We start from the raw sequence: 25,456 nt of genomic DNA on the forward strand, positions 1-25,456 counted from the left end.
AACCGGACGCGGTTATGAAATATATTGACCAGAAAAACAGAAGTAGATGTATTTTCCCAAATTGTAAGGTTCGCCTTTGGGGGGAAGAGAAAATTAATTACCATATGGCTTGCCACGTCAGCGATGGATTCTCATGCAAAGACTGTGGGGAGCAGTTTTCTGTCTGGAAGCCTCTGGCGTCGCACTTGTGGCGACTCCACAAGATCGACATGGACCTTTACTCGTGCGACAAGTGCGATTACAAAACCTACAGCCAAGCCAAGTTGAACAACGTACACAAACTCATACATAGCGATGCCAAGAACTTCCTGTGTAACGTGTGCAATAAGGCTTTCAAGAACAACAAACAGCTGAGGAATCACAAGTTGACACACAAGGATAAAGCGGAGAGGTTGATGCACCCGTGCGATGAGTGTACCAAAGTTTTCGTGGACCGCAGGCAGTTGAGGACCCACAAAGATGTGGTCCACAAGAAGATAAAGCCCTATCTGTGTAGTTTCTGTGGGTACAAGGGATCTTCAAGAAGTTCTTTGAAAATGCATATTCGGCAACATACGGGTAGGTATTAGGTGAAGCCAAAAAATATGAAAAGTATCAAGTATTAGATAGATAGATAGATAGATAGATAGATACTCTATTAATCTTCTTAGATTGTGTTTACAACAGCATTAGGCACGTCAAACAAGGTGCGAAAACAATACTTTCAGTTTACATTTATGAGATGAAATATATGGAATTAAACATATGAGAAGCTAATTATAAGTTAATTAGTCATATTAAAAGCTAATTACATAACAGCCAGGGTCATTGATAATAGTAATAATAATAGCCTTTAACCCAACAGTTAAAAACCATTTACAGGGTCAACTAAGTAGGTTAAAAAAAAGTAATATTGATCCTTATAATTACAAAGTTACAATTTGAGAAGATGATTAACAAAATTATAATATAATAATATAAAATTAAAAAAAAAAACTATACCAGGAAATTAAAAATTCTCCATGAAATACTGAGATGCAGTTTCGAAAATATATTCTAGGGAATCAAATTGATATTACACAAATTTGAAGTTAAATTGAAATTATTGCAAATGCTAAAGATAGGTGACAAATTGGTTCTGGCCAGTTGGCTGTAAAAAGTTTTTATACTTCTAGTTCTAAAATGAGGCACACAGAAATTTATAAAAGATAACACCTCCATAGCATCCACATTGTTGTGCAGTAATTTATACAAAAAAATTATTCCAGCAAGTTTTCTGCTTAATTCAAGACTTTCGATATTGAATGTTATGGTAAGATTAATACCTCTATCAGGATAGATACCATAGGATTTGAAGTAAATAAAGTTTAGGAAACGACGTTGAACTTTGTGGTTGGAAAAAGACAAATTTTGATAAAAAAATATACACCAAGAACTTTAATTCAGTTACTTCGTGACACTGATATGATATCTACTCGATAATTGTACTCGATGACTGACATTTTCCTACTAAAAGACACTACTTGATATGCGTTGAGATATAGTTTGATAATTTCACACCAAGTCTGTATATTTTCTAATTGTCGTTGCAATGTATTACAGTCTTCGAAAGTTTCGACAGGTAAATATATTTTCAAATCATCTGCAAAAAATAACTTATTACAATCGACATAATTACTGAGGCCATTAATAAATAATAAAAGCAGAAGTGGTCCGAGATTCGACCCCTGAGGTACTCCAGATGAAGGATTGTAATAAAAAGAATTATAGCCATTATAAGATACAAACTGGTCGCGTTGAAGTAAATAGGATTTAATGAAAAGTACTGCTGAGTTATGGAAACCAAATTGTTGGAGTTTTTGTAGAACGTTCATGTAATCAAGTCGGTCAAATGCTTCAACAAAATCAGTATATATCACATCAACTTGACCACGATTATCTAAGACATCACCAACATTTTGAGTCAATACAAATTTGTTATGTTGGATCTGTTTGACATAAATCCATGTTGTTGCTGAGAAATGATGTTACGAACTGAGGAATGTACGTGATTGTAGATGACAATTTCGAGAAGTGTAGCAAAGTTCGATAGGATTGAGATAGAACGTTTATTTCCGAATATCAGATGGATCTTCAGACTTAAAAATGGGACAAACTCGTGATATCGTCCATAATTCAGGAAAATTATTATTTTTAACTGCAAGATTGAAAAGTGTCGGTAAGGGATAGACCAATACACCAATGCAATCTTTTACCAAAAAGGGTGGTATCTTATCAGGATTAATATAATCTAAGGAATAAAATGTTTGAATCAAGTGATTTTAAACATCTGTTTAAACATTTTCAAAAATTGTTTCTGATTATGAAGGCGATCTTTTGTGCTGTGACCTGAGTGTTTATTGGAGATGGAAGATCAATAGATATATCAATATCAATAGATATATCAATAGTTTGTATAGATGAGTAGATGTGAGTATCAAAATATCTGCACAGTCAAGATCAAATATCATTCTGATAAACTCTTTCTGGATTATAAAGCCTCTAGATGTATCTGTGGACCTTCCCCATACCCCATAATCATATCAAGGTAATTGGTTTTAATGTGGTGTTAATGATTCTGAGGGTAAAATAAGTTCAACTTGTTCAGTGATATTGTTGATGATGTTGGAATAAATAACATTGGAATCACTCAAGTCCATATTCCTCAGTTCCATTTGATGAAGTGCATCTCAGCTACTATTGGTCCAATAACCAAATAATATACAGCAGCTCAGTTGAAGTAACATTTTTTGATGTATTTGAAAGAGCCAAGGTACTGCCTATCTACAAAAAACTGAATTCTACAAGAAATGTACAGATAAATTCTTTATCTTTCTCTAGTAGTGTTTCTCTTCTCTACAGATAAATTCCTTATCTTTCTCTAGTGGTGTTTCTCTTCTTCTCTACAGATAAATTCCTTATCTTTCTCTAGTGGTGTTTCTCTTCTCTACAGATAAATTCCTTATCTTTCTCTAGTGGTGTTTCTCTTTCCACAGATAAATTCCTTATCTTTCTCTAATGGTGTTTCTCTTTTCTACAGATAAATTCCTTATCTTTCTCTAGTGGTGTTTCTCTTCTCTATTTGTGTACTCCTCTCTATTTGTGTCAGTTTTTAAACAATCATCCACAACATTTGTCATTTTCAGGCGAAAAAACCTTTCTCTTGCAACAACTGTTCCTACACTACTTCGACCACAACTCGCTGCGTCGACACAACCTCCGCATACTGGTCACAAGCCATACAAATGTAGCTACTGCTCGTATGCATGTATCCAGAGCAGCACGTACAAGACTCACCTCAAGACGAAGCACCCCGGTATGGAGAAGGACCTCATGTTCACGTGCCACGAATGTCAATTCAAATCTGTCAATAAAGAGATGTACGTCTCGCACATGATTACGGTGCACAAGACGACTCCGCAGGAGGATTAGCAGGTTAATGGGCCGAGATCTTAGGAAGATATATCATCTGTGTTGAAGATAATTCGGAGGAGGTGTGTCACAGAATATTGAGAGGTTTTTTGTTTGGTATCGAGTTTTTGACGTAATTCACAAGAGAATTTCAGGTAATGTTTTTTGAAGACGACGGAGTGTATTGTTACATGATGCTAAATTATAACTCTGAATGCGTTCAGTTGAATTATAAAAAAACTTGGGATCTGGACATACCGGATAGATATTTTTCAGAGAAAAGATCTCATTTTTGTGTGAATGAAACTGTCTTCAATGAATGTATTATTGAATGGATCCTTTATTTCCAGATTTTGACGAAATTCGCAAGATAATTAGAAATAATAGAACTTTCAATATAAGTGTATTGCAATATAGCGAACTTATAACTCTAAATAAGTTCAGCAAATTAAAGACATTTCCTCAAATTATAAAAAACTTGGGATCAGGACATTCTATATGGATTTTTGTGAAGGAAATATTATATTTTTCTGGAAGAAACTGTCTTCAATGAATTTATTCTTGGATAGATCCTTTATTTCCAGACTTTTGACGAAATTCGCAAGATAATTAGAAATAATAGAGCTTTCAATATAAGTGTATTGCAATATAGCGAACTTATAACTCTAAATAAGTTCAGCAAATTAAAGACATTTCCTCAAATTATAAAAAACTTGGGATCAGGACATTCTATATGGATTTTTGTGAAGGAAATATTATATTTTTCTGGAAGAAACTGTCTTCAATGAATTTATTCTTGAATAGATCCTTTATTTCCAGACTTTTGACGAAATTCGCAAGATAATTAGAAATAATAGAACTTTCAATATAAGTGTATTGCAATATAGCCAACTTATAACTTTGAATAAGTACAGCAAATTAAAGACATTTCCTCAAATTAAGAAAAACTTGGGATCAGGACATGCTACATGGATTTTTTTGAAATGAATATTACATTTTTCTGGAAGAATCTGTCTTCAATGAATTTATTCTTGAATGGATCCTTTTTCCAGACTTTTGATGAAATTCGCAAGATAATTAGAAATAATAGAACTTTCAATATACGTGTATTGCAATATAGCGAACTTATAACTCTAAATAAGTTCAGCAAATTAAAGACATTTCCTCAAATTATAAAAAACTTGGGATCAGGACATTCTATATGGATTTTTGTGAAGGAAATATTATATTTTTCTGGAAGAAACTGTCTTCAATGAATTTATTCTTGAATAGATCCTTTATTTCCAGACTTTTGACGAAATTCGCAAGATAATTAGAAATAATAGAACTTTCAATATAAGTGTATTGCAATATAGCCAACTTATAACTTTGAATAAGTACAGCAAATTAAAGACATTTCCTCAAATTATAAAAAACTTGGGATCAGGACATTCTATATGGATTTTTGTGAAGGAAATATTATATTTTTCTGGAAGAAACTGTCTTCAATGAATTCATTTTTGAATGAATCCTTTATTTCTAGACTTTTGACGAAATTCGCAAGATAATTAGAAATAATAGAACTTTCAATATAAGTGTATTGCAATATAGCGAACTTATATCTTTGAATAAGTACAGCAAATTAAAGACATTTCCTCAAATTAAGAAAAACTTGGGATCAGGACATGCTACATGGATTTTTTTGAAATAAATATTACATTTTTCTGGAAAAATCTGTCTTCAATGATTTTATTCTTGAATGGATCCTTTATTTCCAGACTTTTGATGAAATTCGCAAGATAATTAGAAATAATAGAACTTTCAATATAAGTGTATTGCAATATAGCGAACTTATAACTTTGAATAAGTACAGCAAATTAAAGACATTTTCTCAAATTAAGAAAAAACTTGGGATCAGGACATTCTATATGGATTTTTGTGAAGGAAATATTATATTTTTCTGGAAGAAACTGTTCAATGAATTCATTCTTGAATGAATCCTTTATTTCTAGACTTTTGACGAAATTTGCAAGATAATTAGAAATAATAGAACTTTCAATGTAAGTATATTGCAATATAGCGAACTTATAACTTTGAATAAGTACAGCAAATTAAAGACGTTTTCTTAAATTATAAAAAACTTGGGATCAGGTCATGCTACATGGATTTTTTTGAATTAAATATTACATTTTTCTGGAAGAAACTGTCTTCAATGAATTCATTCTTGAATGAATCCTTTATTTCTAGACTTTTGACGAAATTTGCAAGATAATTAGAAATAATAGAACTTTCAATATAAGTGTATTGCAATATAGCAAACTTATATCTTTGAATAAGTACAGCAAATTAAAGACATTTCCTCAAATTAAAAAAAACTTGGGATCAGGACATACTACATGGATTTTTTTGAAATAAATATTACATTTTTCTGGAAGAATCTGTCTTCAATGAACTTATTCTTGAATGAATCCTTTATTTCCAGACTTTTGATGAAATTTGCAAGATAATTAGAAATAATAGAACTTTCAATATAAGTGTATTGCAATATTGCGAACTTGTAACTTTGAATAAGTACAGCAAATTAAAAACATTTCCTCAAATTAAGAAAAACTTGGGATCAGGACATGCTACATGGATTTTTTTGAAATAAATATTACATTTTTCTGGAAGAATCTGTCTTCAATGAATATTACATTTTTCTGGAAAAAACTGTCTTTAATGAATTTATTCTTAAATGGATCCTTTATTTCCAGACTTTGAGAAAATTCGCGAGATAATTTGAAATAATGGAACCTTCAGTATAAGTTTGTTGCAATATAGCAACATATAATTCTAAAAAAGTTCAGTAAATTGAAGAAATTTCCTTGAATTATATAAAAAACTTGGGATCAGAACATGCTAAATGCATTTTTTCAAAGGAAATATTATATTTTTCTGGAAAAAATGGCCTTCAATAAATTCATTTCAATCTCATACTATCTATAGAACTTTTCATCTCGAATGGATCCTTCATTTCCAGATTTTGACAAAGTTTGCACGATAATTTGAAATAATAAAGCTTTCTGTATAAGTTTCTTGCAATAAAACAAATTCATAGCTCTGAATGAGTTCAGTAAATCAAAAACATTTTCTTGAATGAAGGAAAACAGGAAGACACGCTAAATATATATTTTTCAAACATAAGATCGGATTCACTTCAATTAGTTTGTTCTTCCTAAATGAAATATGAAATGTTCTGCGGAAAAAATGTTTTCTGTTGCATTCAATGAATATTTTTTTGGTCAGCAATTTTTATATGTGTTTCAACATTTATTCTATGTGCAATTTGAGAAGTGTTGGAATTTTCTTGACAAAATACAGTAACAAGTAATTGAAGTAACTGACGATTCCTAAAAAATTAGAGTTGATGTGTATTTTATTGAATTCTGATTAAAATTTATCATTCTCTTGATGATAGATCAAAATGAAATATTAGATTCAATATTAGAAGATTTGAAAGTAATAATTGAGTAAAGATACATTTTTTAATATATTTGTAAATATGTAACATTGAAATTATTGTAATTTTCAAAACAAAAATATTTATTTGTACATAATACTGTCTTTTATACATCTTGTATATACAGCTATGAAATCTTTACTGTCTTTCACTTCATTATAATCCTTCAACGTCCACCTTGAACTGCCGAAATCTGGGTCGAACGGTTCTGGATCCGTATGTCGTCCTTTGCCATTTCCGGGACCGATTATGAGCACCAAATTTCCTTTATACGCTCGAATGTAGTCCTGGAAAGCTACTTTGTTGTTGAAGTAACAGAACAGCAAGGCGTGGCTTGAGTTGAACATACCCTCTTGTATTTTCTCGCAGTACTGTAGCTTTATGAATTGGGGATTTGAGTATTTGCTAGTCCACCATTCACGGTTTATCTCGTAGCCGATAACGTGAAGTCCTGAAATATTTCATAAACGCTACAAAACTGACCTGAAAAATGCTCATGAATGATGATATTTATTTTCATATGACTGCAAATTGTTTCTCAACAGTATATTGAAGGAACCAAACATTCAAATAAACCGCCATTTCGCCAACCAATAAGATCGGTTTCGGAAGAGAGAAACCATTAGCAGTGTTGCCATTTTACGGGTACTGTGGTTTTGGTAAAAAATATTTGATTAGTAAAAGTTCTGAACACAGACTACAGAAACAAGTTTACAATCAGTATTCTGTGGTTCTGAAGAAGCACTGGAGCAAATGAAGATTATCTTTTTCATTCTCAATTTCATTCAATATTTTTTTGTGATATGTATGACGTAACAAGAGTTTATCAATGAAAGTAGAGAGGAGTGTTTTGAGACAGTTGAAACTTGGCTCTAGTGGCTGGAAAAGGGGAAACCTAACCTCACTTTCTAAAAGAAAATTTTGAAATTGCTGATAACATTAGTAGGAATAAAACAACTTATATTAGCGTTCCATTTGCATGAATTTCAAATTTTATCGTCAAGAATGTGTCCTGATTAAAAAGTTAATGAAATTGTATTCCTGTAAGTGTCTTATCAATTCTATTGAATGGGTATTTCGTACTGACAGTATTTTTTTTCAGTTGATTTTTGGACTGCATTATATTTTTAGACATCATGGTTAAAATATGTTTTGTTCCTACTTGTAAAAACCGTTCATCCATAGTAGATAAAAAGTTTTTCAGTGTTCCAAAAAACACAGCTAAAAGGAATATATGGTTTTCTGCTGTTGGATACGGATCCACTTCAAAAGGTCATGCTTATTATTGTTGTGAAGATCACTTTCATGTAAGTATTTCTTCTGTATGAGTATATGTTAGATAAGTGGGCAATTACTCATTTTAGAATACTATGAGAGATACCAAAGATATCAGGTTGTTTGCTATTGAAAATTTTAGGTCGGGAGTGACACCTTTCATAATGTATTTATAAATATCATATTTTGCATACTAAATCTAATTATCAAAATCTCTGCAAAGAAAGAAGGTAGACAAGCAAATAGAAATTCATATTTTTTCCCGTACATTACTGGAACTAAAAAAAGTTGAAATTGGTTTGTAGACTACCATCTCTTACAGATCTTATGGACCGGAATTTGAATAGCCCCATATGAAACTTTTTTTTTTTCAGTTACCAGAAGATACTCGGAACTGGATGTGTTTCAGATTTGTTGAAGGAACAGTACTCAAACTGAGAGAAAATGTGGTGCCTCATAAAAACATAGAACCTCAAGTGTCAAGTACACCGTTAAACTTTCTTCCTACTTCATCGTCCATGAAAATTCCTCCTTCAATAGAGGTATCCCTGAAAAGTTCTTCCACTTCAGCTACCCAAATGTCTCCTCCACCAAAAATTGAGGAACTGTCATATTTAAAGGATTACGATGCTAGCCCCTTGAAATCAGATATATCTCCCACACACAATTCTAGTTCGTCATATAAAGTAAGTAATCAAAAATTATTATTAATTTAAAAAAAATCACCTGTGGATTTGCTAATAATCCATTCCAAAAGTCCACAACCACATCCTATAGAAGTGATCCCTTTACAACCAGAATCCTCGACTATTTTTTTAATAAACCTCAAGTTCTCTTCACTTGGCCACACCCACAACAACTTTACAGCACACGACAGGTCGGAATTTTCGTTCAATTTCAGCAATTCCCTCCAATTTTCTGCCTGATATAATTTCAATACTTCGTTCTTAAATACTTTATCCAGCATAATTATCAAACAATAAAAAGTTGAAGTCAATAGTTTGATCTTGAGAGCTGTCCGACTCGACTGTAAATGAGATGTAATCAGATGACGTCCGAACTCAAAAATTGGTTTTTAAATTAGTTTGCAGAACTATTTTTAAATTCTGCTGGCATTGAACTTGCATTAATCATTTGCCAAATAGATGAAAAAATTTCAGCAGGTATGTTTCTTGGCACGATTTTTTTTTGTGTGAGTAGGCACGTGAAGATCATCTGTTTTATATACAGGGTGAATAGAAAGTTTTCCATAGCCCTCACTTGAAACGAGTTTGATTTTTTTATTTTGTTTATTGTGTAATTCAACTAACTGGGAAACTTTTATCAAAGAATATAGAGGTTTTCTTGCGGCGAAGTTCTTGGATTTATTCTCTCTCTTTTCAATTCAAGAAGATTCAAGTCAACACATGTATGAAGCTCTTTATTTTTGAACATGAATCGACGACTAGTAAAATATAAGTTTTAAAAGGGTTTGCATGATCTACATATTGTTGTGAAAAGTTTATTTTGAAATTGATTGCTTTTCTCCTTTCTTTGGAAATTCCCACATTTTTTTGTATGAAGATGGAGAAGTAGAAAGCCAAAACCTTTACCACAAGTTTGTAATAACGAGATTCACTGATAATGGCGAATTTGTGTCTGCTCATCTAAGAGGTAGGCCTGAAAATTCGCTTCTTCTGATCGAAGTGATAGTTTTAAAATTTATTCGTTGAAATTCAACAGGTAAAAGCATATTTCCCTCTTGGCCACATTCAATAAATCTGGAAATAACTCTATATTCACAAAATTATTTTATGTAATGATTTCCAGTTTTGTTCATACAGGAAGATTAAAAAATCGATATAAAAGAAAACTAACTGTAGCTTCTGGTATTTTCAGCCAAGTAATAAATTGGATATAGTCATATGACAGATAGAACGCTGTTAGTAACTTGTAATAATCCTGTCTCACATGAACAGGCTGTAAAACTAGGTATATCTCAGGGTTCACTTCTAGGCCCTGTAGTTTTCCTCTGTATGTAAACGACTTTAAACCATATTTAGACCATGTTTATGTAACTGTATGTTTGCTGACGACACAAAGATAACGATATCTGATCAGAATAAGGCAACAGCTTGTAGCTAGAAGAGACATTGTCATAAATCAATTTTCTTCTTGGTGTTAGAGAAATGAGTTGAATTTATATACCTCATAATCGGAATTTTTTTCCACCAAAAACCCCGTCGGTTTTTTCAGTCAACCCGATAATACCCATATTCACGAAGATATCACAAAGAAGTTCTCTTCGAGATGTCAAAAACATCTTCAGGATGTCTTCTATTTCCGGAAAGATATATCTCAAAGGTGTCTTAAAGAAATCATTTGTTACAAATAATATCTTTATGTTATCTTTGAAAAACATCTCTAAGATATTTTTTAAACACACCTTCGATATCTTTGCAAATCATCTCAAATATGTCTCCAACCGATATATTTAAGACGTCTTCTTAAAGAATTTCACAAGATAAAAAGTAATTGTAATGTTTTAAACGCATTATGCCTGACGTTTCGTCTACGGCTGCGGTATACATCATTGAAGACGTATGTCTCTCTACCACATAACCAGTCTTTCATGTTCAGCCAAGTAAGTTTTATCAGCAATGATTAATGCGTATTTATATAGTGTATAATGCGCATGGTAATCAAATATTCTATGAATTCCAATAAATCGATAAACTTGGCAACGTCGCCCAAAAATTACAGTACGTTCTATGCTTTGCTATTCCTTTTAACCTCAAAATTAATATCTCAATCCTTCATTTATTTGGCTTAAATGTATCTATTATTTACAAACGTCAGTTCAAAGTTGTCTTGTGTTTTCTCATGGCAGTGGCTGTAAAGAAGTGTTTTGTTCCATCTTGCTCAAACAACAGTGAACAAAATATAAACAAACTGTTCATAATGGTCCCTTCAAAAGAAGACCTCAGAGTGAAATGGTGTGTCGCCAGCAGCAGACCGTATACAAGAACAAAATATATGTATTGCTGTGAAGATCATTTTGATGTAAGTATTATTTCGCAAAAGAGCTAGATTCCTTCTGAATCTTTTTCATGGATGATTATTACAATCAACAATTGGAAGTAGGACAATTATTCCAAAAAGAGAACACAACTGTCGAAAATCTGGATTGTATTACATTGTTTACTAAAGTATAAAATGAAGGTTATGAAAGTTTGACTTCCACGGTTACAGCATTGCCAAATATTTGTTACAATATTTCGTCGTTAGAGCAAACCAGAATAAAATTAGTGCCAAAACACACCTTATATGGTATGTTTATGTTTGTTAACGGTATACTAAAGGAGCTAATTAGTGAGATAATTATGAAATCGAAAGTTTACAAGTGGTGTGCAGTTCCTCAGTATGATATCACTTCAATGTAATTTTTATTCGTATCACACTCAATTTTAACGAAGTTTAAAGCCATTTATGTAATATTTTTTCAATAGTGCGCGAAAACAGCTGGCAGGTCTCATGACGTCGACTCTGACGTCACGCTTAGGTAAACATGTCATTTTGTCTATGCATAACAAAGAGAGTAAACAAACGTTAAATTAATTCGTGAGATGAAAATGAATTCCAAAGTTTATAAGTGGTGTGCAGTACCGCAGTGTAAAAACACATCAATAAAAACATCCAACAAAGTGTTTGTACATGTTCCAAACAAGAAAAGTATAAGACATAAATGGTTAAAGCTCGCGCGGCGAAACCCTAACGACGTTGTCACGAATTCGCCACTTTATTTCTGTGAAGACCACTTTGATGTGAGTATGTTATCATATATTGATGGGCCTTAAACTTGAAACATTTGTTAGACGTGAAATAGTTGAAATATTGAGGCTATGGAATAACTAATTTATTGAGGTTATGTTTGTTATCGTCTGGGCTATAATTCTTAATATCAGTTTTAATTGTTTACGTTTCTATTTGCAGTTGCCAAATGATATGGAGAATTATATGGAGTATCATGTGATGGGGTCAGTATCACAAGTTCGTATGAAACCAGGATGTATGCCCCATAAATTTACATGCCAACCAGACAAGAAACCACGAATATCTGATACAACAGAGCGACCCTATATAGCTAAGAAACGAAAAGTGATGATTCTTGAAGAGTGTGAAAAGGAATTTGAAGAAAAATGTATAGTTACAGAACAATCGGGTTTTGAAGAAATTGCATCGGGTAGTTCAGGTATATATTATTAACTTATTAGAATATAGCATTGAAAAAGTTAATTTTATTCTCAGTCTTATTACATAGCTACATTGTTGATACACTAAAAACTACATGGATTTTTCTGTGACCTAGTAATCTCCTATTTGTATTCATACTTATAACATTGCACATAACAAAATATTTTTACAGTTCAGTAGAAAGACAAGTTTATTGTAAAAATAACCTGGAGTAAAGATAAATACAAAATTCACTTACAAGGAAGTTTGCACGTTTCTAAACTCAGACGAGTAAAACATTAATATATCAATTCTGGCCAAATTTGAGTTATTTGCATTAACAAATCTAGGTTCCATTGTTATAGTAGAGTGGAGTCGATAAATCACACGTTACATAATAAAAAATAAATTCAAATGCGTAATCTGTAGTATTCACAACAAAACACAGTGAATGAGAGTATTAACAGCGGAGTTGACCTAATCGTGATGTCATGTGCTGTGATGTTTCAGTCAAAATAACCGATCGCAGTATTTTAATGTTTCATTTTGTTGAAAATCTTACTAATCTGATTTTTTTAAATAAAATTAAAGCAGTGAATTTTTACTTAAATTTCATGGTGTATTTTATTTTTCAGGTGTAAAAGTAGAATCATTAGAAAATACTCAACAAGATCTCCCTGAAAAAATAAAACTAGAATGCCTTCCTAGTTCTCTACATAGTCACAAATGTGAAGAACTTGATATACATCATGAACATATTAAACTTGAAAGTGTTAAAGACGAACCGAATGATAGCGAACAATTATTTCCTTGTGAAAGTTGTGAAATGGTTTTCAGTAGCGAGAAAGAATTAACTGAACATAAAATTGCTGAGCGTGACTGTATAACTCTAGAAGAAGATGAAACCGCATGGAACATTGAAGACTCTTCAATACAAGGTGAGGGTACAGAGTTATCTCTTTTTTTTGAGAATAGAGTAAGTGAATTTATTATAATTTTCATAGGTATATCCATATCTCGTAAAGGTACAGTTGAATGTTGGAAATGTTTCGAAATGTAGAGTACCAAGTTAAGTAAAAGTTAGATTATGTTCATCCTGTACAATTTTAGGATAGTTGAAGTCATTTTGTTCATTTTAAAATTGTGATTTGAAGTAAAAAATTTCATTGTTTGAAATTTTTCATGTGCCTGGGGGATCAGTGTCCAGCCACTGTCCTGAACATCTCCTGTTGTCCTATACAGGATCAACTTTTCATAACATGTAACGATCCAATCAAAAAAAGGTGCGTTTTGGTTGGGCAAAAGCAAAGAAGTTCTCAAAACGTGACAATTTCTGTCTATCGTAGTGGGGCACCAACTTTTCGAGCTCAATGACCTTTCCAATACCTTTTTAACCATCAAAAACCGCATGGGAGCTGACGCCCAGTTCTTCCTACATCCCACGCATCGTTGTGATGGGCCAGTCTCCTGTAGGGTACCCAAATCATCGTCCAGGATTACTGTAGGTAGCCAGTTCGGTGCTCATCTTTATAGCAAATGCAAGTTTGAACAAAATAAAGTTGAGTTTATTTTATGAGTTTCTCAAATTCACTCATCGTTGCCAAACAAATATTAAACAACGCGTGTTGAAACTTAAAACATATGCTTGATAAATTGTGTACTTTCCAATATAGTCACATTTTTCCAACACCTACTGCCATCTCTAGGCCAGGCCGGGTACTTCTGTGGCCACCCTCTGTGTGAGAGTAGCACTTATGTCATCCAATACACCATTGTATAAATTATGGTTCAAATTCACTTCTAGAAAATTGTCAGAGGTTGGCAATGCGAAAATATTGCACATATTACTATTCCAGAGAAATCAGAACTCATTATTGAATGGAGCTGTTTAAAATATCATTGGATGAAATAACAAAATGAATGTATCAATGCGGAGACGAGAGTGAAGACTTTCCTATACCCTACAAATAAGAAAACTATCAAACAATGTGAAAACAATTCAGAGAGAAGAATAAAGGTGTATGTTTACAATGGGGAATGTTCCTCAATTTGGGTTATTACAGCAAATGCAAGTTTGAACAAAATAAAGTTGAGTTGAATTCATGAATTTTTCAAATTCACTTTGAAAAGTATTCAAATTGATGTTTCAAATGTTGGGTTTTAATTTTTAAAGGGATTTGTTTCTAATTCACATATTGGCAACAGCGCCTATATCAAGTTGAAATAATTTATACGTACCTAGATATTCTACTTTAAAAAAGAAAAATTATCTTTATAAATCAACAATTGAAGCAAAATATAAATTATAGTTCAATACCATCTCCACAAGCCACATAAACAACAGTTGTTTGTTATTTATTTATATAGAGGAAGATAGGTTAGGTGCACAAAATGTCATATGTCACAAAATGTCTCAGAACTCGGAACAGAACAGCACGCCTCTGAAATAAGTCATCTTTGTTTGTCTCATACAGGTAACAGATTCATTGTCCTTTATTAGCTATAACTGATGTTGCCAAATGGTGAAATGAAAACGAATCCCTTATTTCATTCCTCTTTTTCAAGTATTCAAATAATTTTTTAAAGAAAATGGTTGAAATGATAAGTTTAAAATGCGTTGTTTTAGAGCTCTTTTATGAAAACTACTTGATTTTTGTCATTCCCCATTCCTGGTTCATTTTTTGGTCTGTTTTGGCAGCGCATTGGTTCAATTGGAATTTGTAGAGAAAAATTGTCCGAAAATCCCTTTACATCATATGCTGAAGAGAGGCAAAAAATTAAAATTTGTATAAAGTACAAAACTCTGTATCCATCAGTATATACTAGTACACAGAAGACTAAATATTTATTGAGATATGAAGCTACAGAAACACCTTTTGAAATAACTTATCATTCACAAATAGCATAAACAATAAAGGCTCAAGATTGATCCCCTCTTCTACGACTATAAACACTAAAAATATCTATGTCGAGTTGTAAACAGCGTATATTTGTTGTTAATAAAACTACGTGTTGAATATCTCCATTTGCGTTAATCATGGCCCAAGTTTTTTGTCTTTCTTGGGTGTCAACAGCATCGACTGCTTGGTCATTAGCCTCGTGTCTTGGGTAAGCAATGTTAATAACTCCCCGAGCCACACGAGGAGCATTATGGCTTTTCGCAGTCTGTCAGCCATATAATGTTGCAGAATCATCCTACCTTCAACTCCAAAATTTCATTGAATAAACATTCTTTTGTTATTTCAGATTTTGGAGTGCATCAGCCTGATATAAAAAGTGACGTTGCTCACGAGAAAGTACAGGTTAGTAAGATTTATCAGTGTAGAGCATGCCGAGAACGTTGCCGACAAAAAGAAGATCTAAGGCATCATGAAAAAATCCATGTCCACCTGTTGGATCACACCTACGCACTCTTTCCATCAGAAAACTCGTATGGATGAAGTATGTATGTGTGAGTCTTGTTGAGGTACAATTGAACTACTGCATCAGCAGGGAAGATTTTAAATATCGAAAAAACAAAGATGTAGTGAGCCGTCCTAGAAATGGAAAATAAACAAGAGCAGCTCTAAAGGTAAATAGAAACCCAATACAACTACAGTTGATTGATCAGTAGAAGATTCATGAACTTGAACAAACAAAGCAAAATTAAGATCCGGGACACAAGAGATCCACCCGACAATGTTCCACTTTACAAGCGCCTCCATAATCATTTCAATGGTTGATTGTGCCGCTTTCATAACCTGGAAGTTACAAGAAAAGAACCAGCCCCGGCAAGGGTAAATCTGCCCGTAATGAAAATGAATCAGTATCCATCTTGTTTTAATCTTAGGAATAAAAGAGGTAGGAAGCTGGGTCTGCTGACCAAACTTCACACGGGGTTAGAGTTACTTCTGCTATTCCAGACATGATTGCTAATGAGTATATGTGAAAGACAATTATATTCATTCCTGTTAGTAAAATTACTCTGTCAATAAAGTCTTTTTGAAAAAGTTTCATTTATTTAATAGGTAACTGACATATTTTCCAATTATGGTCTCTGATCCTGAAGTATCTCAAAGAATTACCACAATACAACGCTGGGTGCTGATTTCAGACTGAAAGATGATTTATGTAATCCAAATAATTGGCATAAGAGTGTAGCCGTAAGATGCTTTGACTTCAGAAAATATCACTCATACCAGCAACAAGGGAGTCCGTACACTGTTAACAAAGAAGAATTTTTGAGTATGAAACACCCAGCTAGCTATTTTATTTTCATTTATATTTGATCTGTACATATATACTTCGTGTTTCGACCACAGACCTCTTTTTCACTCTACCATACCTTCTTTCAATATGTGTACAATAGAAGAGTATTTTTGTTTTGGAAAGGGTGTTGAAGAATGGGTTTGACAACACTATTATCAATTCAATTTTATTGTATCTTATGGCGTTTTTCGAGTTTGTTAGTAAATCCCACACCTGACACCAAAATTGAATTACAAGGGATCAGACTTAATACATAAAAATGCAATAGGAAACTTTGTAGCGTTTTTGAAGATTAGGTCATACACTAATGATAGTTTAAAAAACAACCAACATGGTGTCTTCAGGAGATGAAAACACCAAACTGGTTGGTGAAACTAGCATCGAGAAGGGTATTGCAGTTCTTGTGATTGAAAAAGTTCTCATTTTTGGGTTCATTCAAGCACTCAACTATAGCAGCACACTCTTTATTATGCCAGAGATTAAAGCTATTAGAATTGTCCAAAATTTTGAAACCGACAATATCATTAATGAAAAGAAAGGATTTGAGAAACCGCCAAGATATGATCTGATCTTATCAAGAGCTATACACGAAAAATCCAGAGCTTTTCAGCAGAATTGAGAAGAAATAAATACCGCAACTTCATCATTAAGTCTTAAATAGACCTCTTCAAGAAAAATGAAAAACTTACGTGGAGTTTCATTATTTAATTATAAAATTTAGTGGAATCTTTATTAACGCTACAAATCGCACGACTTTTGTTTAACCAAAATGTACTGAACTTACCCTCTATTTAAACACAAGGACAGCAATTTTGACTTGAGTAAATGAGCACAATTTTTTTACTTTACTAGTTTTATTAGTAGAATCAGTTATAAAAAACATCAAATGCTTCCCCCCGTTCATCAACTTATCAATGCAGTAAAGTAATTCATAAAATACGATTATGAAATGTACTAAACCTATAATACTCGAGCTTTGTTAGAAATCGATATTCTAAACTAGCCAATTGAAAATATAGTCACAGCCCCTCACGGGTTGGTTTTAGAAAAAAAGTAATTTAAATGTAAATCAGAACGAAACCAAATATCTTGAAATGTTTGCGATTACAACAACCACAGTTATCAAAAGAAACTGAAATAATCCGTTTTGATTAGGGGGATTCAAACTCCTCACTGCCGAGAAAAAACCAAAAGCCGAGCGAAACCTGTTCAAGATGTTTCAGGTTCTTTGTTGTACGTCTCCATGACCTTTTCCATGATTTCCCAGTGCTTTTCCTTGGGGAGATCCTTGACGAAAATATTATACCACGCCTCGTCGTCGCTATCTTCAATCAGCGGCAACTGAATTCCGTAGCACTGAAGGGAAAGAGAGATGCAAGCGATAGCTACGTGTCTTGGGTTGTAGTCCAGGATGCTGGGGTCGTGATGGAAGTCTTGAAGAAATGCCGCGGAAGCTCTAGCGACGGGAATGGTTTCCCACTGGTCTTTTCCTAACCAACCTTCCATAGATCTGGATGGAACAGATTAATCGTTGTATTTAATATAAACAAACTTCCTGGATTATGAAACTTTTCATATTCCAGCAAAACCAGAATTAGTCACTTATCTAATTAAGTTTTGACATAAAAAGCCAAAATATAACCAAGTTTTGATATAAAATGCCAATATTTTACCTGTGTTTCTGAAAAAAAAAGGCATATTTATTACTATTTTTCAAAATCTGTCGGTTTTCACAGAATTAATAATTTATCAAATCAAGTTTTGGCATGAACTGCCAATATTTCATCTGATATACAGCGTTTTCAATTATTTTTTTTCAAAATTTACCTGTTTTAACAAGATTAATAATGTATTTGATCAAATTTTGGCATACACTGCCAATATTTTACCTAAATTCTTGAAGTGATATTGCATTTCAATTGTTTTTTCAAATCCTATGTGTTTTACCAGAATTAATCATCTAATTGAGATTTGACGTAAATGCAAATATTTTCCTAAAACTAATTAATACAGTTTATTGTATTATTTTCATTATAAAGGCTTTTACGCTCGAGGAAGCTATTGCATAGCGAAACGCGTGTTGCGGTTTTTGTAAAACCCTTTATAGTGAAAATCATACAATAAACTGTAATAATTAGTTTAAATATGGATTCTCATCAAGTATGGGCCAGTGCTATTCAATAATATTCCACCAGTTTTTCTAAAAGTAATACTGTATTTTAATTGTTTTTCAATATCTACCTGTTCTACCAAAATTAATTATTTATATAATTCAGTTTTGACATAAAATGCCAATATTTTACTTGATCTGCCAATATTTTACTTGATCTCTTAGAAGTAATGCTGTATATTAAATAGTTTTTTCAAAATATACCTCTTTTACAAGAATAAATCATTTCTGTAATTGTTTCCACACAAAATGCCAATATTTTACCTGATTTCTTAGAAAAATTGCTTTATTTCAAACAGTATTTTCAAAATATACCTGTTTTACAGGAATTAATCTTTTATCGAATCAAGTTTCGACACAAAATGCCAATATTTTACCTGATTTCTTAAAGGAATGCTTTATTTTAAATAGTTATTTCAAAATATACCTGGTTTACTAGAATTAATCATTTATCTAATAAAATGCCAATATTTTATCTGGTTTCTTAGAATAGTTTTTTCAAAATATACCTGTTTTACCAGAAATTATCATTTATCTAATTAAGTTTTGACATAAAAATGTCAATATTTTACCTGATTTCTTAGAATTATTACTTTATTTTAAATAGTTATTTCAAAATATACCTGTTTTACCGGAATTAATCATTTATCTAATCAAGTTTCTAACCAAAATGTCAAAATTTTACCTGATTTCTTAGAAGTAATGCTTTATTCTGAATAGTTTTTTCAAAATACACCTGTTTTACAGGAATTAATCATTTATCTAATAAAATGCCAATATTTTACCTGATTCCTTAGAAATAATACTTTATTTTAAATAGTTTTTGCAAAATATACCTGTTTTATTAGAATTTATCATTTATCTAATCAAGTTTTGACATGAAAATGTCAATATTTTACCTGATTTCTTAGAATTAATACTTTATTTTAAATAGTTTTTTCAAAATATACCTGTTTTACAGGAATTAATCATTTATCTAATTAAGTTTCAGACCAAAATGCCAATATTTTACCTGATTTCTTAGAATTAATACTTTATTTTAAATAGTTTTTTCAAAATATACCTGTTTTACCAGAAATTATCATTTATCTAATCAAGTTTTGACATGAAAATGTCAATATTTTACCTGATTTCTTAGAATTAATACTTTATTTTAAATAATTTTTTTCAAAATATACCTGTTTTACGGGAATTAATCATTTATATAATTAAGTTTTGACATAAAATATCAATATTTTACCTGATTTCTTAGATGTAATGCTGTATTTCAAATAGTTGTTTCAAAATATACCTACTTACCAGAATTCTACAATTATTATCATTATTATTCATCAAGTATCAGATCAGTTTCATAATCATAAACCACAACCTATCGATTCCTAAAACTTTTATACGAAACATTTTTTTGTAACATCCTTTCTCCTCCCGAACTTCTAACAAGAGCTCGATGCGACACATAAACTGTACATATCAGATGTTACAATCTCACCTCAAATAGTGCAGCATGAACTTGTGTGGATGAGTCGTGCCTACTTCGAACTTGAGCATGCGCATAATAAGCAGCTCCGCTTGAACGATGGCATCTCTCATGCTCCAGTATTCGTCACCGATTTCCAAAGGGCTGCTTCCCCTGTGGAGCGTGTTGTGGGCGACGTTTATGATGTCCCGTATCTTCAAGGGATCGTCCTTCACTTTGCCGGCCAGGTAGAGAGACGACGCTCCGATCAGCTGCAAGGTTTGACAGTTGTTGGTAAAAATTATCAATAATGATTTTGAACAAAAAATGTGAAGCTCTTTTTACAAGCTTTATATTATTGTCTACTGTACATTTATTTGGTAATAAAATGTTAAATTTTCAGAAATATTCCTATATGTTTAAATCAAAAAAGACTATCAATTGATTCAAAAGGTCCGATTATATTCCATAATGAAATTATTAAATTCATCATGGAGACAACATATTGAAATAATAAGAAAGAAAATAGCTCCATAATTTAAATTTTATTAAAAATAAGAACGTGTGTACCAATAAGATACCTTAAAATTGATTTATTTTTCATTGGTTTATTCAAAAATTTATTATCTATTAGTATGGATTATCGCAAAAAATTCCTTATTGAAACTAATGGAGAAAATTCAAAGTAAAATTATGAACTGTACATTCAAATTGAACTACAAGGAGTCTACAATCATCTTATATAAACAAAAAAACCATTAGATTTGTTATCCCTACATAAATACCATGTATGTACCTTCATTTATCTGGTCGAAAACAAGCTCAAACATTAAATGCAGTTGACTTGTTTACTGATAGTAATTGATTTAACAAAACTGAGAGGAGACAGGAACAACTACTGGAATGTTGTTTAGACTAGAATAATTAACAGAAGTGATAGGAAAACTTAAAAATAGAAGATAATAAACTACAAAATAATTACTTTGTTGATAATTTCTGTGAGCAGATAATTACAGCTCAGTTCAGAGAAGTATTATGGAATATGGAAATGAGTTGATTTGCTCAGCATGAATTTATTTGCATATTTTCAATGAACAATTCATGTCACACATACTCAATTGAATTTAATTTTCTCTTCACAGATAATGTATAGGATGAGGTAAATATTCATATAAATAATGATAGAATTTTTTTTCAAAATGTTCAGCTTATTTTGTGTGAATATGAAGACGAAATATCCCTGAAAGGGTTTTTCAACCTTGAGAAAGAAATGAAGCAAACAAAAATGTACTCAGGAAATTTCCATACATATTTATTTGAAATTATATTCTATTTCGACAAGCACATCACTTTTTTCATGCGTTTTTCGCTAACCATATTGGTATCATCAGGAGATGAGTGAGTCATTGAATGAAACAACAATTAATATTCTGGAAAATTGTTTCCTCTCCACTTCAGAGTTGTGTCATTTTCCACTTCAAATTAGTTTTTTATTCAAAAATATTCAGACCTTTCAACTTGTTATGTGAAATTATATAACTAGAAATTGCATAAAAATATTTGTTTTTAGGTGAATAGTATTAAAATGCTTTCAGTTCAGATGAATGGAATAGGAATTAATTAACAATCTAACTGAATAATTGATGAGGTAAGAAATGGATAAATTATGTGTCATAATCCGCCGATACGTGATGAAAATCCATAATGTATTAAGAAACTCTTTATTGTGAGATATTCACTAAACAATTACAGAAAGACGCAGCTCGTGTTTTGCTAAACGACAGCCTCTTCAGGCGTCTCTACTACAAGCCTGGTAATAGAGTTTCAAGTATAAAATTTTATGTTTGGTCATAGTGTTTGCATGTGAAAAATACCCTGTTTCAAGACTCATCAACATCAACTCATCAATTTTAAAACAAATCTGTTTAGAATGTTTCTCTATTTTCTGCAAATATTTCTATAAAAAAATATATTATTTCTTCCTATCAACCAGGAATCTACTTACAAAGCAATCATAATTTGATGGATCCACTTCTCTGAAGAACCTGTGCATGATAACTGCAGCTGTGGCTAGTGTTAGAGGCTGCGCACTAAGTTTCATTCCACATTCAAAGATGAATCTCGCTGGTGTAAAGCCATTGTTAAAATCCAACTGTTTGTAATCCACGGGGCTATTTTTCCTAGTTTTCTCTCGCTGCAATTCCATAACGTCAATCACGTCTTTCATCGTGCACTTCTATTAAGAAAACCTGAAAACGTGCTTTTATAAGTCCCAAGTTCATCGGATCTAATTTGTGATTTACCTCGTATAAATAAATTGATATTCGATCTGTAAGAATCTGCTACAACCCGATTCGAAGTGTGTTAGAAAACCTTTCGTTCTGACTAGGCATACACCAGATAAAAATCTATGAAAGTGGGGCAAGAAATGTGGGCGTTCACAATTTGTTTTCACCAGGGCACTGTATTTAATCTGTGACTAGAGATAGACTTCAAAACGAGAAATGCTGGAAATTGATCTGAAAAATCTCAAGCCATGCCATAGACAAGCTTGTAAACATTGACATAACCTGAAATAATCTGGCCATGGTTAAACAACCGACACCGGACTTTTACATCCTTAGCTGTTGGTCTGACCTTTCCCCAACCCTATTGAAAGTATATCAAAGTTTAGCATTTTTGGAGGATTTCATATCATTTTTAGAATACTCTTTAATGCAAATAAGTTAGAAACGATCTCAAATACCTATTCAATACGAAATTTGTGACATGTTATAAATTGCCAAGAATTCGAGTTTTATTATGTCGTAGACCGGAGGTATAAACACTTCGATTTTGAATATCTTTCGTGAGTAGACGCCACCTCGAGGCGTGGCGAATTCTGGAACTATTTAAAGGAGTAGTAAAGTTTCAAAACTCTCTAAGAAAGTATTTCTACCGATGATGGCGCTACTCAAACAGCTAACACCTGATATGCTTCTTTTTGGGGAGTTTTTTGGGTTTCGATGAGTTATTTAATTGTGAATTGTAAGAACAATGTTTGAATGCATTTATTATAGACAACAGAAACATGATGAGGTGAAATAAAATCACTTTCTCTCACGGAAAGCATAATGAACCAACAATAATTTAATAAATGAAAACAACTGACTTGACTTCGTTTTTGTTTTACCATCTATCTCACTTTCAATATGTCCGGTAGATGTCATATCTGGACAATGAACTTTCCTCTTCATATACTTGAACAGCTTCCAGCTGCCTTTCTAAACACATTTCCATGCTCACGCGATGGTATGTTAATCTCAAATAGGATAGAAATATATCGATCATTTTTGCAAAGCAAACTACATAGTACAATTATTTGTGAAAAAGAGAGTTGTGGCTGGAAAAGGAATACAGAAAAAAAGATTGTCATCTGAAATGATGGACGAATTGTAACGATTTTCAAATATTATAATGCAACAACGAATTATTAAATGTTAAGTTTTTCAATAGTTCAATAGAGTTCAATAGAGGTCGCTCAAGATTCAAAAATGATCTATTTTCACTGGCAGTTTGGCACTATCTAGTAAGGTTTGTTTCTGTCAAATTTTGTACATTTGTAGGTTAGTGTTTATTTATTTTCAAAAAAAAAAGAAGGTTATACAAAAGTAATATAGTGAGAATCCCTGGTGTAGGGGCTTTTTTCTTGCTGAAAAACAATTATGTCGGATAAGGAAATTCCAGGTAGCAGCTGTACCTTTATATTCAAAAAGAGAAATATAAAGAACAGAGGTTCTCGAAAGAGACAAATATCGGAATCTGATGAAGGTAAAAAGTTGAGGAAAAATGTATCCTCCAAATCAAATCGATACATTTTTCAGAACAGGCTGACCAGGAAGACAATCAAGTTGTTCAGAAACATACAAAGAGCAAAACAAAATTCAACCCAAATGTTCAAACTTCAAAACGATTGAACAAAAAACAAAATGAAGTAGATGACGAGAAATCGAATAGTGATGACGAAATTGGGGTTAGTTACAAGTCTAACAAATCAGCGATGTCAGCGGGGCCCACAGATCAAGGAGCAACTGCAACTATGGTTCGTATATTTTTGACATTCTTTAGATGCCAACTATAACTATTGAACAGAACTAAAGTTCAGTCAGCTTTGGAATGGTGAATAAATAAAAATTGAAAATGTTTAAGGAAATAGACACAGAAAAAGATCGAGATGCACAAGCTCTGTTTGAAAAGCGGTTAGAAGTGAACAAAGAGCTGGAAGGCAAGGAAGATGATAAAATATACAGAGGGTTAAATAACTATACACAATACTACAAGCCAAAAGATACAGCAGCCGGTAATGCCAGCTCAGGTAAAAAAGTCAATGGGGTCTAAATCAGGAATGTTTAGAGACTCTTCCATTGTTTTTTCAGGGATGGTAAGGAAAGGACCCATTCGAGCACCCACAAATCTGAGAGCCACAGTGCGGTGGGACTACCAACCAGACATATGTAAGGACTACAAAGAAACAGGTTTCTGTGGCTTCGGTGACAGTTGCAAGTTTCTCCACGACAGAAGTGACTACAAACATGGTTGGCAACTGGAACAAGAGTGGAACGAAGGCAGTTACGGCCAAGACGATGATGATACAAGATACGAGATACATTCCGATGGGGAGGAGCTCCCTTTCAAATGTATAATTTGTAGGGGTAGTTTTGTAGATCCTGTTGTGTCCAAGTAAGTAATTTTTGGAAAACTGAAGGTATCACCCTAAAACTTTTGCATATAATAACTTCATGATTTTAGGTGTAAACATTACTTTTGTGAAAAATGTGCTTTGGAACGTTTCAAGAAAAATAGGCGATGTTTCGTTTGTAGTGGTCCAATAACAACTTTTACTCCTGCGAATAACTTAATTGCTCGGCTGAAGAATTTGGAACAAGAGAAAGAAGATTCGGATCAGTCGTCAGAGTGAATTTTGTAATATATAATTCATAATTGCTTGTGTTTTCTTCAAAAAACTAACAAAAGGGAAGGAAAAATATTTTAATAATTTCTAGGAAATAAGTAGTTTTAATAAGTTCAATAATTCGAAACTTCATTTCAAAGTGATGTTTCAATGCAAAACTCAAGGAAAACCAGCAGATCAGTTATTTGCTAAACACATAGTGTGACTAATAAAATCCGCATTCTGTGGGATTTTTTA

At 32.3% G+C, this 25,456-nt stretch overlaps 5 protein-coding genes across 7 annotated transcripts; 3 read left to right on the forward strand and 2 right to left on the reverse strand.

The window, feature by feature from the left end:
• The first annotated feature begins 14 nt into the window (after positions 1–14).
• On the forward strand, positions 15–7,046 carry LOC111518131 (zinc finger X-chromosomal protein). The gene is given in 4 exon segments (XM_074179595.1): positions 15–569; positions 3,165–3,204; positions 3,207–3,236; positions 3,239–7,046. Coding segments are annotated over 4 exon segments (837 nt in total). The 3' UTR covers positions 3,451–7,046.
• Positions 6,925–9,363, reverse strand: LOC111518135 (uncharacterized). The gene is made up of 2 exons (XM_023174490.2): positions 8,909–9,363; positions 6,925–7,358 (listed from the first exon to the last, which is right to left on the reverse strand). Exons 1-2 carry the CDS (start codon positions 9,147–9,149, stop codon positions 6,991–6,993), a joined length of 609 nt encoding a protein of 202 aa, XP_023030258.2. The 5' UTR covers positions 9,150–9,363; the 3' UTR covers positions 6,925–6,990.
• On the forward strand, positions 7,640–16,383 carry LOC111518133 (uncharacterized). Of its 3 annotated transcripts, none has more exons than XM_074179591.1 (6): positions 7,640–7,942; positions 8,010–8,214; positions 8,557–8,868; positions 12,155–12,413; positions 13,030–13,332; positions 15,641–16,383. In XM_074179591.1, the coding sequence occupies exons 2-6, from the start codon at positions 8,044–8,046 to the stop codon at positions 15,832–15,834; spliced, it is 1,239 nt and encodes a 412-aa protein (XP_074035692.1). In that variant the 5' UTR covers positions 7,640–7,942; positions 8,010–8,043; the 3' UTR covers positions 15,835–16,383. The 3 variants fall into 3 exon arrangements, with proteins under 3 accessions (XP_074035692.1, XP_023030255.2, XP_023030256.2); XM_023174487.2 differs by having other exon boundaries at positions 7,641–7,950; XM_023174488.2 differs by lacking the exon at positions 7,640–7,942 and having other exon boundaries at positions 8,038–8,214; positions 8,592–8,868.
• Positions 16,384–17,332: 949 nt separating this feature from the next.
• Positions 17,333–22,840, reverse strand: LOC111518134 (cyclin-Q). Its single transcript, XM_023174489.2, has 4 exons — positions 22,572–22,840; positions 22,274–22,517; positions 20,302–20,540; positions 17,333–18,152 (listed from the first exon to the last, which is right to left on the reverse strand). The coding sequence occupies exons 2-4, from the start codon at positions 22,493–22,495 to the stop codon at positions 17,852–17,854; spliced, it is 762 nt and encodes a 253-aa protein (XP_023030257.1). The 5' UTR covers positions 22,496–22,517; positions 22,572–22,840; the 3' UTR covers positions 17,333–17,851.
• A 1,029-nt stretch (positions 22,841–23,869) lies between these two features.
• mdlc (RING finger protein mdlc) lies at positions 23,870–25,250 on the forward strand. Its single transcript, XM_023174485.2, has 5 exons — positions 23,870–24,078; positions 24,132–24,349; positions 24,457–24,622; positions 24,684–24,987; positions 25,057–25,250. Exons 1-5 carry the CDS (start codon positions 23,973–23,975, stop codon positions 25,223–25,225), a joined length of 963 nt encoding a protein of 320 aa, XP_023030253.2. The 5' UTR covers positions 23,870–23,972; the 3' UTR covers positions 25,226–25,250.
• The last annotated feature ends 206 nt before the right edge of the window (positions 25,251–25,456 follow it).

The sequence above is a fragment of the Leptinotarsa decemlineata genome, unplaced genomic scaffold (genome assembly GCF_025532065.1).
Source record: "Leptinotarsa decemlineata unplaced genomic scaffold, Ldec_3_MD MMD2_tig00026282_RagTag_RagTag, whole genome shotgun sequence".
Lineage (NCBI taxonomy): Eukaryota > Metazoa > Arthropoda > Insecta > Coleoptera > Chrysomelidae > Leptinotarsa > Leptinotarsa decemlineata.

Bases quoted from the DNA above. Each gene is read 5' to 3' on its own strand.
- LOC111518133 (XM_074179591.1), top strand. From the start codon at position 8,044: ATGGTTAAAATATGTTTTGTTCCTACTTGTAAAAACCGTTCATCCATA. The intron at 8,215-8,556 runs GTAAGTATTTCT...TTTTTTTTTCAG, and splicing joins GTTGTGAAGATCACTTTCAT to TTACCAGAAGATACTCGGAA. The intron at 13,333-15,640 runs GTGAGGGTACAG...TTGTTATTTCAG, and splicing joins TGAAGACTCTTCAATACAAG to ATTTTGGAGTGCATCAGCCT.
- LOC111518135 (XM_023174490.2), bottom strand. From the start codon at position 9,149: ATGCTGGATAAAGTATTTAAGAACGAAGTATTGAAATTATATCAGGCA. The intron at 7,359-8,908 runs GTGATTTTTTTT...GAAATATTTCAG, and splicing joins GATTATTAGCAAATCCACAG to GACTTCACGTTATCGGCTAC.
- LOC111518134 (XM_023174489.2), bottom strand. From the start codon at position 22,495: ATGAAAGACGTGATTGACGTTATGGAATTGCAGCGAGAGAAAACTAGG. The intron at 20,541-22,273 runs GTAAGTAGATTC...CAAACCTTGCAG, and splicing joins CATCAAATTATGATTGCTTT to CTGATCGGAGCGTCGTCTCT. The intron at 18,153-20,301 runs GTGAGATTGTAA...TGTTCCATCCAG, and splicing joins TTCATGCTGCACTATTTGAG to ATCTATGGAAGGTTGGTTAG.
- mdlc (XM_023174485.2), top strand. From the start codon at position 23,973: ATGTCGGATAAGGAAATTCCAGGTAGCAGCTGTACCTTTATATTCAAA. The intron at 24,350-24,456 runs GTTCGTATATTT...AAAATGTTTAAG, and splicing joins AAGGAGCAACTGCAACTATG to GAAATAGACACAGAAAAAGA. The intron at 24,988-25,056 runs GTAAGTAATTTT...TCATGATTTTAG, and splicing joins GTAGATCCTGTTGTGTCCAA to GTGTAAACATTACTTTTGTG.